At 43.7% G+C, this 14,367-nt stretch overlaps 1 protein-coding gene across 11 annotated transcripts; it reads right to left on the bottom strand.

Moving 5' to 3' along the window:
- Nucleotides 1–2,375: 2,375 nt before the first annotated feature.
- On the bottom strand, nucleotides 2,376–13,477 carry LOC311136405 (uncharacterized protein). 11 transcript variants are annotated; one of them, XM_084170516.1, is made up of 18 exons: nucleotides 13,374–13,477; nucleotides 13,055–13,281; nucleotides 12,698–12,770; nucleotides 11,628–11,752; nucleotides 11,155–11,481; nucleotides 10,122–10,890; nucleotides 9,819–9,946; nucleotides 9,270–9,707; nucleotides 7,293–7,772; nucleotides 6,894–6,952; nucleotides 6,609–6,757; nucleotides 4,758–4,813; nucleotides 4,252–4,591; nucleotides 4,003–4,084; nucleotides 3,728–3,851; nucleotides 3,494–3,542; nucleotides 3,324–3,372; nucleotides 2,376–2,730 (listed from the first exon to the last, which is right to left on the bottom strand). In XM_084170516.1, exons 2-18 carry the CDS (start codon nucleotides 13,205–13,207, stop codon nucleotides 2,514–2,516), a joined length of 3,618 nt encoding a protein of 1,205 aa, XP_084026642.1. In that variant the 5' UTR covers nucleotides 13,208–13,281; nucleotides 13,374–13,477; the 3' UTR covers nucleotides 2,376–2,513. The 11 variants fall into 11 exon arrangements, 8 of the variants coding, with proteins under 8 accessions (XP_084026642.1, XP_084026643.1, XP_084026645.1 ...); XM_084170517.1 differs by having other exon boundaries at nucleotides 13,423–13,477; XM_084170519.1 differs by having other exon boundaries at nucleotides 10,173–10,890; nucleotides 13,423–13,477.
- Between the last annotated feature and the right edge of the window lie 890 nt (nucleotides 13,478–14,367).

Raw genomic sequence — 14,367 nt, 5'->3', positions numbered from 1 at the left:
AATGTCACCTTTTATTTTAGGCTTTTTTCATACATATACTACATATTTATTTGGACAGTGAAGCGAGAACTTTTAATTTGGCTCTATACTCCAGAATTTTGGATTTGAGATACATTTTCACAGTACAGAATGTAACCTTTTATTTAAGGATATTTTCATGAATATCGGTTTTACTGTTCAGAAATGAAAGCACTTTATGCATCCAGTCGCCCCATTTGAAAGGGTCATAAGTACACTGCTCAAAGAAATAAAGGGAACACTTAAACAACACATCCTATATCTGAATGAATGAAATAATCTTATTAAATACTTTTTTCTTTACATATTTGAATTTGCTGACAACAAAATCACACAAAAATTATCAATGGAAATCAAATGTATCAATCCATGGAGGTCTGGATTTGGAGTCACCCTCAAAATTAAAGTCTCACTGCCTCCTTCTCACAAATGATCCCAAAAATATAAAAATTAAATAAAGTTGGTTCAACACAGTGGCGGGTCATTTTGACCCTAGGACAACGGGAGGGTTAAAACAAGTCAAAATGAGGCTCAGTAGTGTGTGTGGCCTCCACGTGCCTGTATGACCTCCCTACGCCTGGGCATGCTCCTGATGAGGTGGCGGATGGTCTCCTGAGGGATCTCCTCCCAGACCTGGACTAAAGCATCCGCCAACTCCTGGACAGTCTGTGGTGCAACGTGGCGTTGGTGGATGGAGCGAGACATGATGTCCCAGATGTGCTCAATTGGATTCAGGTCTGGGGAACGGGCGGGCCAGTCCATAGCATCAATGCCTTCCTCTTGCAGGAACTGCTGACACACTCCAGCCACAGCAGTCTAGCATTGTCTTGCATTAGGAGGAACCCAGGGCCAACCGCACCAGCATATGGTCTCACAAGGGGTCTGAGGATCTCATCTCGGTACCTAATGGCAGTCAGACTACCTCTGGCGAGCACATGGAGGGCTGTGCGGCCCCCCAAAGAAATGCCACCCCACACCATCACTGACCCACCGCCAAACCGGTCATGCTGGAGGATGTTGCAGGCAGCAGAACGTTCTCCACGGCGTCTCCAGACTCTGTCACGTCTGTCACATGTGCTCAGTGTGAACCTGCTTTCATCTGTGAAGAGCACAGGGCGCCAGTGGCGAATTTGCCAATCTTGGTGTTCTCTGGCAAATGCCAAACGTGCTGCACGGTGTTGGGCTGTAAGCACAACCCCCACCTGTGGACGTCGGGCCCTCATACCACCCTCATGGAGTCTGTTTCTGACCGTTTGAGCAGACACATGCACATTTGTGGCCTGCTGGAGGTCATTTTGCAGGGCTCTGACAGTGCTCCTCCTGCTCCTCCTTGCACAAAGGCGGAGGTAGCGGTCCTGCTGCTGTGTTGTTGCCCTCCTACGGCCTCCTCCACGTCTCCTGATGTACTGGCCTGTCTCCTGGTAGCGCCTCCATGCTCTGGACACTACGCTGACAGACACAGCAAACCTTCTTGCCACAGCTCGCATTGATGTGCCATCCTGGATGAGCTGCACTACCTGAGCCACTTGTGTGGGTTGTAGACTCCGTCTCACGCTACCACTAGAGTGAAAGCACCGCCAGCATTCAAAAGTGACCAAAACATCAGCCAGGAAGCATAGGAACTGAGAAGTGGTCTGTGGTCACCACCTGCAGAACCACTTCTTTATTGGGGGTGTCTTGCTAATTGCCTATAATTTCCACCTGTTGTCTATTCCATTTGCACAACAGCATGTGAAATGTATTGTCAATCAGTGTTGCTTCCTAAGTGGACAGTTTGATTTCACAGAAGTGTGATTGACTTGGAGTTACATTGTGTTGTTTAAGTGTTCCCTTTATTTTTTTGAGCAGTGTATTTGGACAAATTCACTTATATTGTATTTAGTAAAAGGTTTGGTATTTGGTCCCATATTCCTAGCACGCAATGACTACATCAAGCTTGTGACACAAACTGGTTGGATGCATTTTCAGTTTGTTTTGGTTGCGTTTCAGATTATGCAATGCAGGAAATGTCAAACTTGTGTATATGAGGTTTAAAAATGCTTCTGAAGTTTGACATTTCCACTTAGAAATTTCAAACTTGATTTTACCTTACAAAAAATGTAACTCTTCCTACAAAAATGACCATTAATTAGAATCCACATAATAATTCACATTTCCTGCAGGATTATTTTCCTGCTGTAGCAAACTGGCTCAAATTAAGATCCTACATCTATAATGTATTGTGTCATTTTATTGTAAATAAGAATATAACGTGAGCCCATAGTTTAGGTCACTGTGATGTGTGCATTTTTTTCTATTCTGTGTAAAGATTAATCGAATCTTACATAGATTTGTAAGAAAGTACACAAAAGAAACATCTAGATGCAAGTATTATTTAATCCCATATTAACACAAATTTGTATCATTCGATTCAGTGTAACAAACAATACAAAGAAAAGATATGCAGCGGTATAAAAAAAGCAGTTAACAGTATTTTCAATTTTTTTAGTAAACTATCATTTGAATTTCCTCTTGAATTTCCTCCCTCTTTGTCTGGGCCTGGAGGAGGAAGAGGAGGAAGTAGAGGAAGAGTACTGGCGCTTGAAGTCAATAAGGCAGTCTGTGGCTTCTGAGATGGAGGTGAAGGATCGGATGGGCGAGGTGCTCACTCTGAAACCTGGGACAGCGATGTCTCCACTTCCCCCAGACTCTCCCAGATCCTCAATCAGGCCACTGAAAGCAACATTCACACGGTTATAAATGGCAGGGTCATGATCATCAGAGCACCCCGTAGTAAAACTTTATGCAATGAAAAAGGAAAACAAGTGTTTATTGGATATTTCCAGGTAGTCCCTCCCTCTTTCAGTCCATTTTGTGCCTACTGAACATGATCCAGGTGTGAGCTAGAGGTAGTACACTGATATTGTTAGTGACACTGGTCGAGTCACCAAACAATCAGGCAAGCACTAAACTTTGCGGTCTGCTTACCATCTCATATTCACAAAATATGTTAATATGCATTCATAAACTATTAAACCAGAAGTAAATACACTATTTCAAACAAATAACTACTTAAATAGGGGTACACTAACAGTCTTAGTCAACAATGGACAAATATGCATAAGCATATAATGGACTTGATATTATGTTTTAGAGAGCTATTCATCAGGGTGTATCCTTGACAGACAGACATGCCCAACCAGGGTCTGCTTATCAGAGTCCCCTCCCTATCACAGACATGGTACAGCCTGTCACCAGGGGTGGGTGCTACAGTAGCATTAGTCAAATGTAGTTTCCAAATGTGCATTTCCTGTTGTTTTGCTTACCTGTGTTGGTTCCTGAAGGCAATATCACATGGTCCGGCCTTAGCAGTCCCTAGAAGGTGACCAAGTAGAGTGAAAACATTGGCTCTCTTTTTCTCCCATTCAAACAAGGTGGAAAGAGGCATTTTGAACATGTAAAACAAGAACATCACAGTTTGAGAGTGTGTGTGTACCTGAATCTCTGTGCTCGGTCTGGTCCAAAGCGCTCAGCAAGTCTCCACTCTGGAAGATCATCCATCACACAGATGGAAGAAAGATCAGAAGACCCATGGTGAGAGTGCTACATGACAGCTAGGGAAACCACACTGTCTGCAATGAACTGCCAATGGTCTACAACAGCTAGCTTGGTTTTTGATAACAACTACATACAGTGTGTAATGCTGTGCATTAGTGCTAACTAAGAGTACCTGTCCGGCCCTGGATGCAGCCTTGGACACTTCTTGGTTCCTGATGCAGTCCTCCACATGCTTCTCGTAGTCCCTGAGATTAAACAGCTGCTGACACAGGAAGCACTTCTCTCCTTGCACTGCCCTGCTCAGAAGACAGGTTAAAAGGTATGATCAGGTTACTCTACAGTTGGGATGTCAAAATCCTTTAGCCTAAAGTGACGTTCCCTGTGAATGTAAACTAGGTATAGGAGACTAGCTGTTAGACCAAGGTAAATCCGCTCATACCTACTTACTTGCCAGAGCCAGAAGAACTGGGCTGCTCCTCTACAATTATCTCTCCCCTTCTGGTCCTCTTCCTATGAGACTTCACTGCAACTACATATTAAGGGATTGTTTTACATCCTGGGGTCAAATATGATATTTGACTACACATCCTTGACTTGCATTGTACGTTTGTCAATGTCCTTGCATAAGCAGAGATTACTTTAGATTGAACTGAATAAACAAGTGTGTTGTATGTGTGTCTTGCTGCATGTTCTCACCTTGTGATTGACTCTCCTGACCCATCATCTCCTCTTCCTCCATGTTAGCGGTACTACCGTCACAGTAGGCAGCATGCATCTCAATCTCCGTCAGGGGGAAGGGGCGCATGCACATGGGACAGTCCATGCTGGGGCTCTGAGGGGGTGCAGGTTCTGGGACCCCACCCTGTACCTCTCCTGTCTCCTCCATTTCCATCCTCACATCTCCTCCAGCAGGGCTCCTAACAGGGCCACTCCTCCTCTCCTCATCCACCTCCATCCCCTCTACACGCCGTTCCAGACGATGGGGTGGTGAGAGAAAAGTCTGGATCTGAGGCAGGGACTGCCTCTCTGGTTGGGGCTAAGGGTAACCAAATCGAACCATAGACATCAACACAACCATAACCTCACAATTCTATGCACACACCCAATATTTCTAGGTGTAGGATGAAAGAAGGAGAATCATTCAGAACTGTAATCAGAATGCTCTGTTTAGGTGTGTCATTTGTAGTTCAGAAGTTACTGACCTGTGCAGGGCTGGTGACCATCAGGTTTTGGGTGCCGTCATCACTGAGTTGGGTCTCTGCCATCAGAATCAACAAGGAAAAATAGAGGCATGCCAATTAAAGCTACATATTATGAAGTGAAGCTCACAACATTTTGTCCTAAATGGAACCATATACAGAGAGTATACCAAACATTAGGCACACCTTCCTAATATTGAGTTGCACCCCCTTTTGCCCTAAGAACAGCCTCAATTCGTCGGGGTATGGACTCTACAAGGTGTCGAAAGCGTTCCACAGGGATGCTGGCCGGATGTCCTTTGGGTGGTGGACCATTCCTGATTCACACAGGAAACTGTTGAGCGTGAAAAACCCAACAGCGTTGCAGTTCTTGACACACTAAAACCGGTGCACCTGGCACCTACTACCATACCCTGTTCAAAGTCACTTAAATATTTTGTCTTGCCCATTCATCCTCTGAATGGCACACATACACATTCCATGTCTCAAAGCTTAAAAATCCTTCTTTAACCTGTCTCGTCCCCTTCATCAACACTGATTGAAGTGGATTTAACAAGTGACATCAATAAGGGATGATAGCTTTCACCTGGATTCACCTGGTCAGTCTGTCATGGAAAAAGCTCAGTGTACATCGACTGGTTTATGAAATAATTATATTGCAATGAAATAATACATTAAAGCTGCAATACTAAACTTTTTGGGGCAACCTGACCAAATTCACATAGGAATGTGTGTTATAGACCTGTAATTCTCATTGAAAGCAAGTGTAAACAGTAGAACTGTTCTATGTGCGTTATTTCTATGCTTCCCGTTCTTAAGTTTCATTTTGAGTCTTTTACTTTGGTTTTGTACACCAGCTTCAAAACAGTTGAAAATACATTATCTTTGGTTACTGAAAATATATTTTACAGCAGTTTAGATGGTACAATGATTCTCTACACTATACATTGATGGTTTTGTCACAAAGTGAAATTAGGTGAATGATTAGAATATTTGCAACCTGGAAATGGTGGAGCGATTTCTGCATATTGCACCTTTAATGACAGTCATTTACAATCTGTGAGATCAATTGTAATTTCAGTAACACTTTACTTCACACCCAGTCAGTCATAATATGTCATAACAGCTGACAACTTATAACACTGTCATGACCCATATATTTACACCTGTTCTGACATACATTGCATTATTTTATGGCACCTACGTAAGTGTCAACCCACATTTATTCAAATTCGTTTTTTCCCTGCCAAGAAGTTTCCTTTCGTTTGAAAGTTTATTTCTCAAATCCTTTGTTGTTCTTTACAGATGTTTTTTTTATCATATTTTAAATCACTTTTAGAAAATACACTTTATGACACTGTCATGAAGCATTATGACCATCATGTGTCACTTTACTTGGACTAAGAAAATAGACTTATGACCATCATAATCATATAAGCCAGATAGGCCTATCATGTACATGCCCTTATTTCAGTCATCAGTCAAAAAGAGGGTGTCTTGTCCTGCATTCATCCCAGTCATCAGCAACAGAGCATTGGGGTAGGTGGATGTCTGATATCAATGTGTGCGCAATTACAATGATAATTTAATATGGTCAATAAACATTAAAAAATATAACACATAGGCTATGGTGTAATGGAATGTCTTGCCTTGTGTGGTAGGTTGACACTTATGTAGGTGTCATAACCAGCCATAAATAACACAATATATGTCATAACAGGTCTAAATATGCGTCATGACCATATTATAACAGGTTATGACAAGTTATGTCTGCTGTTATGACATGGTTATGACTGTGTCAAAACATGTTATGACGCTGGGTGTCAAGTAAATTGTTACCGTAATTTCTTATACCTGGAACTTCTAAGCCACCGACATCCACCACTTCCTCCCCCATCCCTTCTTCCTCTTCTTCATCCCTCTTCTCATTCTCTTCCTTTTCCCTCTCCAGTGGGTCAGGCAGTTGTGATGGTCTTCTCTCTTCTCTTCTAAGGCCAAGTCTCCTGGAAATTAGAAATCAATTATTTTTCTAATACATGTTTTCATTCTTGTGCAGAATTAAAGCACTTGTATCACTGAGATTAAAGACAAGCTAGGTCCATACTGTATAATGTAGCAGTTTAGGCCTCCCTTTCTTACCTTCGAGGTAGAATTAGTTGTTGACTGGATTCTACATGAAATACAGGTGAGGGCGATTTCTATGGGAAGACAAAACAAAGAGAGATACTTTTCTGGGGGAAAGCATCAAGTGGATTGACCTTTCCACATAATAAACTGTGTCTATCCCAAAAAGAGAGGCACTGTTTTTAGCCTGTATTATAATAACACATTTGTATTGTAAATAGTTGATAGCACTATCTGGTGATTATATAGTGTGACAAGGAACTTTCAGTAACTACTATAGCATCATTAGAGCCTTTGATATGATTCATGCTTTTAATTAAATAATATTTGTATTGTTAACACAGCCTTTGGAAATACTTAGATGTATTGCTCCAAGCTGCCTATAAGTATTGCCAAAAGTTAAGCAATACTCACTTCCTCTTGTTCGGGAGTGGACACAAACAGTGCCTGACAGTCCTTCCACTCCAGTCTTCCTCTCCTCCCTCCCTCTTCCGTCCCCCACCGTGACAGCCTCCTCTCCCTTTTCTCACCCTCCTCTTCATAATTCTCTACCACCGCCACTACCTCTTCCTGCTGTTTTCCCCTTCCCTCCTCTTCATCATCCTCTACCACCGCCACTACCTCTTCCTGCTGTTTTCCCCTTCCCTCCTCTTCATCATCCTCTACCACCGCCACTACCTCTTCCTGCTGTTTTCCCCTTCCCTGCTCTTCTTCCTCCTCTTCTTCTTCCTCCAGGGGTCGTGGGGCCCTGTGTCTCTTGGGGCGTCCCCTCCTGGAGAAGGGTCTCTCTGGGGGCCCGGGAAGGACAGGCTCCCCCCAGCCTGCCTTCCTCAGCAGACCCCTCTGGGCCTCTTTCAGGCTCTTCTCATACACCTCCAGCTGGGACATGATCACCTGTAAGGAAAAATCTGGTAATTTATATCAGTTACATACTCACAGTTAGAAGTCATGACATCTGACATCAGATCAATTAAATATTACAAAATGATGGATGGATAGATAGATGGATGGAGTGCCTACAATACAGTAGCACACAGTATTTATACAGTGCATTCGGAAAGTACTCAGACCCCTTGACTTTTTCTACATTTTGTTACGTTACAGCCTTATTCTAAAATGAATAAAATATTTTCCTCAATCTCCACACAATACCCCATAATGACAAAGCAAAAACAGGTTTTTAGAAATGTTACTACATTTATATCAGAAAAACTAAAAGAGAAATAGCTTTACATAAGCATTCAGACCCTTTGCTATGAGACTCAAAATTCAGCTCAGGTGCATCCTGTTTCCATTGATCAACCTTGAGATGTTTCTACAACTTGATTGGAGTCCACCTGTGGTAAATTCAATTGATTGGACATGATTTGGAAAGGCACACACCTGTCTATATAAGGTCCCCCAGTTGACAGTGCATATCAGAGCAAAATTCAAGCCATGAAGTCGAAGGAATTGTACGTAGAGCTCCGAGGCAGGATTGTGTTGAGGCACTGATCTAGGGAAGGGTACCAAAAACTTTCTGCAGCATTGAAGGTCCCCAAGAACACAGTGGCCTCCATCATTCTTAAATGGAAGAGGTTTGGAACCACCAAGACTCTTCCTAGAGCTGGCCGCCCGGCCAAACTGAGCAATCGGGGGAGAAGGGCCTTGGTCAGGGAGGTGAACAAGAACCCGATGGTCACTCTGACAGAGCTTCAGCCGCAGGGACTGGGAGACTTCAGGATTGAGGGAAAGATGAACGAAGCAAAGTACAGAGAGATCCTTGATGGAAATCTGTTCCAGACGCTCAGGACCTCAGACTGGGGCGAAGGATCACCTTCCAACAGGACAACGGCCCTACGCACACAGCCAAGACAACGCAGGAGTGGCTTCGGGACAAGTCTCTGAATGTGCTTGAGTGGCCCAGCCAGAGCCCGGTCTTGAACCCGATCTAACATCTCTGGAGAGACCTATAAAATCGCTGTGCAGCGACGATCCCCATCCAACCTGACAGAGCTTGAGAGGATCAGAGAAACTCCCCAAATACAGATGTGCCAAGCTTGTAGCGTCATACCCAAGAAGACTCAAGGCTGTAATCGCTGCCAAAGGTGCTTCAACAAAGTACTGAGTAAATTTGCAAAAATATCTAAAAACCTGTTTTTGCTTTGTCATCATGGGGTATTGTGTGTAGATTGATGAGGGGAAAAAACAACTTAATCCATTTTAGAATAAGGTTGTAACGTAACAAAATGTGGAAAAAGTCAAGGGGTCTGAATACTTTCCGAATGCACTGTATGCCCCCTTTTTGTGTTCCCAGATGTCAGTTACCCGCAATGACTCATAATCCAGAGAAAGTCTGTGTGAGAGAATAATAAATGAAGACTACATCAGAGAAGAATAAAGAAGGATCACCTGCGTGTAGGCATCTGGGTCCTGACCTCGCGGACAGAAAGGCACGCCCCAATAGTAGCACACCACTCCTCCCCCATCCCCCTGGCAGCCTGTGGGGGGAGAGAGGCGGCTGGAAGAGGCCTGGGGCTGGTGGGAAGAGGGGTTTCCGGCTTGTGCCTCATCCTGGCTCCCTCTACCTGCAGCCTGTCTGGGGAGAAAGGGGGAGGGAGCTCCATACATGGCCTTGAAGGTGAACTTCTTCCGGATGCGCTTGGACTGGCTATCTCCCTCCTCACACACGGAGTCTTCGGAGGTGTGAGTACGTTTCTTGGGGACGAGGCAGGGGCTGTGTATGTGTGGAGGGGAACGGTGGTAGTGGGTGTTTGTGGAGCGACCCTGGTTGCTTGGTTGTGGGAGGTCATTCTCTTGTGGGAAGACTGTGCTAGACGAGTGAGCCGACTGCAAGAGAGAGAGGTTTCCTCAATACACTGTAAATTAGGTTTCAGGTGAGGTCAAAAGCGAAATAACTGTATTGGTAATGGACAATCTGTTGCAGTTCCCTGGCATCACCTTTGCAGGACCGTCTTCCTCTTCGTCATCATCTGACCAGCGTAGCGCCATATTACTGGTTAACTCCTGCATTGGCTGAGTCTCCAAAGCCAACGCAAGTTCCTCTGAATTAAGGTCTTCTTCTGCAGCTAAAGAAGAGAACAATCATGTCAATACATACATAGGATCAGAACATAGAAAGCCAAAGGGCAGGCAGAGGCCATATGAACCTGCCATACCGCTATTACTTGCTCTCAATAAAACTCAATGGGTGTAACATAATTCTGTATATATGACAGTGGTTAAAACAATAGAAAAACGTACCAAACATTGCAGGCGTGCTAATCCTGTTTACAGCGCTCTGCGAGGACTCACCCTCACGTTCCTCTTGGTCAACAACTTTGTCTGCAACTCCAACTGTCTTCCTTATAGGCATGAGTCTCTTGTTCAGGGACAGGGTTGTTCTGAGGTGTGGTGGAAGGCACTTTGAGGAATCGCTGCTCTTCACATCCTCTCTGTCCCTATCCTCATAGTCTTCTGTTGTAGAGACACTTTCAATACAGCTCTGTGGACCCTGGTCCCTTATCTTATCAGTTCTGGGGAAGACTGGGCTTCTGGGAAAGGTGGGACTTGCCACTTTCTCTTCTTCTCCTGTATCACTACTGGAGAACATGGCGCTTTTAGGAAAAGTTGGACTAGCCTCTTTTTCTTCCTTTCCTGAATCAGTCTCAGAGAACATAGGGGGACTCCCTTGGCCTGGTTCCTCGCCTGCACCTCTCTCTGTCCTGGAGAACACAGGGCTTTTGGAGAATGTAGGGCTCTTTGGCTGAGAAGACTGAGACATCTGGGACTTTGTGGAAAGAGTTAAACTGGGAGGACCCTCTTGAGAACGTAGTAGGAACCCAGAGGCCTGACAGTCTACTAGGAGGTCCTGGCTGAGCTTATGCAGGCACAGGATGAGTTTGCTGGCTGAGGGAACTGTAGACTTTTTCCTGAGTTGGGACTGGGAGTCATTCTCTGTGGCGTTGCGGTCCTGAGATTCGACATGGGCTGAAAGGTCTCCGAAAGGGTTCTTTAGAGAAGACCCCTCCTCCTTAAAATGGCATAGAAAATGTGATCAAAAAAACATTACAAGAACTAAATTGATTTGGCATGCATTCTGGACTAATGATGATTGAAAGATGTGGCATTAAGATATAAGTAAGTAGTTGATTCTTCTAGACCTCCATTAATGCTTATTCACACAAGTCTTCAGGTTAAAGTATCGATCAGACTTATAGAAGTTAGATCTGGGCCCATAGAAGCAAGACAGAACTACATGATTGCCATGACAGACAAATAATGAGGCACCACTGACCTGTGAAGAGAGAGGCATGGAGGTGGAAGATTGGCTAAGGGGAGAAGACTGGGAGTAGAACTTCTGGGTCTGAGACAGGTCAGGCATATCTAGTAATGGGCTTCCCTCCTTTTTCCCCCTCCTCCTGGTTTCTGGGAGAGCCAGCCCTACACTAACACCTACACCGTGGGCTCCCTCCCTGTCAGCCACACCAAGGTTGGGGTAAGAGAGCTTCCGCCTGGGGGGAGGTATGCTGCTCTCTGCCTCCGGAGGGGAACTCTGACATTGCTGCGTAGGGCTCCCATCCGCCAGCAGAGATTCTGAGTGGGGATGAGTGGGGCTGTCCGCCTGAAGGGATAGAACAACACTCACGTATCACAGGAATAGATACAATGGGGAAAGAATGGGTGATTTTATCTGAAATAATGGAGAGGACTGTACTAGAGTAAATGTCCAAGCAACCTTTTATTTCTGTCAGTATTCTCTACACTTACGTAGAGGCTTTCAGCGATGGCCTTCCTCATGGCCTCCTCCTCCTGTCGTTGCCTGAGAGCAGTGTTGTTGGCCTCCTGTTCACTCAGCCTCATGGCCAGGTCCAACATCTCTTCCTCAGTCATCTCTGAGAAGAGAGGGGACAGCTTCAGTACAGTAGATGACAAAGCTCCATCTAGCAGTGCTTCAGTGGTTACATTCTGGTGATGTGCTACTGGCCCTTGATCATGACTCAGTTCCATTACATTCTATATGGGGGAGTTTTGTTAAAAGCCCCGGCGCTCGGTCTGAACATTAACACGCATCACTTGCCTTACGGTTTTAGGCGGCAGGTAGCCTAGCGGTTAAGAGCGTTGGGTCAGTAACCAAAAGGTTGGTGGTTCAAATCCCTTAGCCGATTAGGTGAAAAATCTGCCGATGTGCCCTTGAGCAAGGCATGTAACCCTAATTGCTCCTGTAAGTCACTCTGGATAAGAGCGTCTGCTAAATGACTAAAATGTAAATGTAAAATGTGGAAGCATAACGAGCTTATCTTTCATATCAGCAATAAATCATTTTTTAAAAACAAAGGTTAAATTGATACACACATGGCCATATCTCCATGTTACAGCGTGTTTACGGAAAACAGACAGTAGACAAGAGTAGACTACCTGTGCTAATTAGCTACCTGCATCTAACACCTGTGTGTAAACGGAAGACCAGCGCCAGAAACGTGTTGTCACTGAAAAATACTGTCGGCTGCAATTGTGTTAAAACCGGTTAAAACAGTGTACAGTAAGTGTGTATTTTGCATTTGTGAAATTATTTTGATGTGATATGAAAGTAGAGAGATTTATGTTTCTAGAACCATACCACAATTGAGAATCGACTCACGTTTTGATGGGAGTATTTGGCTGTTTTGGCTTCCAGAGCCAATTCGCCTTTAAAAACAGAACATGTAAGGTGCTTGGACTATAAGGACTAACGTTAACGTCAGGCTCCTTTAGTCCATTATTGGGCTAATATATTACATGAAAATTATAAGTCTAATTAGCTATGTTACAAATATTAAGACATATGTTAGACAGTATACCGTTTGATCGTGTTTTACTCTCCTTCTCCCGTTTGCGCTCCTCTAATGATGATGTTGGTCTGAAGTCTTCATCCTGGGTTAGAAGAGATGAGTTGTCAATGACAGATTCTTTTCTGACAAACTTATAGCCTGGGTGCCTTTCTTAAAGAGACATAAGTGGTCTGAAGCAGAAAGACTGCTAGGCCGACAGTTAAAGTATATTATAGTCATTATTTTATAGTTAACATTTAATGATAGGTCACTTTACACAGATAGATAACTAGTAGTTATGTTCTGCATCCGTGTAGCTAGCTAGCCAGTGTGTAACCAACTAGCTAGCTAGCTAACGCGTTAGTCAGTTCAGCTGGTTAACGTTACCTCGTCGCTGTTTGAGATGACGACTCTGTCCTCTTCCTGATCAACTGCTCGTCGTCGTTTCCTGGGACCATCATCTGTGTCTCTGTTCTCTCGCTTTTTCCGAGGAGGCATGTTGCTGGGTTGAATGTGGTGCTTGATACAGTCTACATACATATGTTAGTCAGCTTAGCTAGCTACTGTTAGCTATCCGTACGACTGGTGTCGAGGACGTCTGCTCACCCATCTTCCTGAGAATTGCGAAAAACCGAAAGTAGAACTGTTACTTTTAGCTAGATATGTATAACGATAAATTAAATGAACTGGATGATTTGTAACTTACAAGATTGTTAATCACATTCAGTGTTAGTAGGTAGGATTTCTACTTTTACCAAAACGTTGACAAATCTCGATTCAAGAAGCCATGTTTTCTTCCATCACGTGACTAAAAAAAATGGAGGGCAAACTTTGAGGGAGGGCTGAAACTAATAATTTTTTTTATAACCAAAGCATCTTGTTCTATCTGTGGCTGAAATGTGAGGCGCGATACCGCGCGCACTACAATTGCAAATTTCAAACAGGTAGAGCATGCAAACATACAAGGGAAGCTAACTTACAACAGATACATTGATTTTTTAACAGGAACAGTTAAAAACTGTTCACAAATTAAACTACAGCAATGTGTATTAAACTAATCTGTCAAAATAATTTCCCAACGTGTGAGCTGAGGCCAGCAAAGTACTTTATGGCACAATCACCCCCCTTTGTGGCTTTCTCGACCAAACCAAATATTATCAAAACACTCTTATACTCATTGACCTAGCTAACTTTGCTAGCTCACAAACACATCATATTCGTTATTTTGAACAAACATTGATCTGTAGAAAAATAAACAAAGCCAGGTTTAAACCCTACTGCCAAAGAGAATGGGCCCTGCTAACGTTACCACAACATCTTTGCCACAACTGCCTTTGGTGTAGTCAGAGAGGAAGAGCCTAAGTGAGCACCTGAAGTGAGAGGCTCCCATCATTCAGTCTTTGATGAGGTTGGCATCCAATAAATGTTGCATTACTGCCACCAACTAGACTGGAGTATAACTCCCTTATACTTTGCTTGGGAGATTTGTTTTTCAACAAATACCCAACCATCTAACACTGCACTCATTAAAAACCCACTACCCTACTCCACTAAATCTATCTAGTCGTACCTTAGGCCAACAGCCTGAAATGACAGGACACCACCATTCAACACATTTTATATTTATATTTTAGTCATTTAGCAGACGCTCTTATCCAGAGTGATTTACAGTTAGTGAGTGCATACATTTTCCATACTGT

This window comes from Coregonus lavaretus (assembly GCF_964263955.1).
Source record: "Coregonus lavaretus genome assembly, chromosome: 10".
NCBI classification, from domain to species: domain Eukaryota; kingdom Metazoa; phylum Chordata; class Actinopteri; order Salmoniformes; family Salmonidae; genus Coregonus; species Coregonus lavaretus.
Note: the sequence above shows the minus strand (reverse complement) of the source record. Positions and strands in the feature narration are given on the sequence as shown.

Bases quoted from the DNA above. Each gene is read 5' to 3' on its own strand.
- LOC311136405 (XM_084170516.1), bottom strand. From the start codon at position 13,207: ATGTATGTAGACTGTATCAAGCACCACATTCAACCCAGCAACATGCCT. The intron at 10,891-11,154 runs GTCAGTGGTGCC...TGCCATTTTAAG, and splicing joins CCATGCCTCTCTCTTCACAG to GAGGAGGGGTCTTCTCTAAA. The intron at 9,708-9,818 runs GTGATGCCAGGG...TCTCTCTTGCAG, and splicing joins AGGAAGACGGTCCTGCAAAG to TCGGCTCACTCGTCTAGCAC.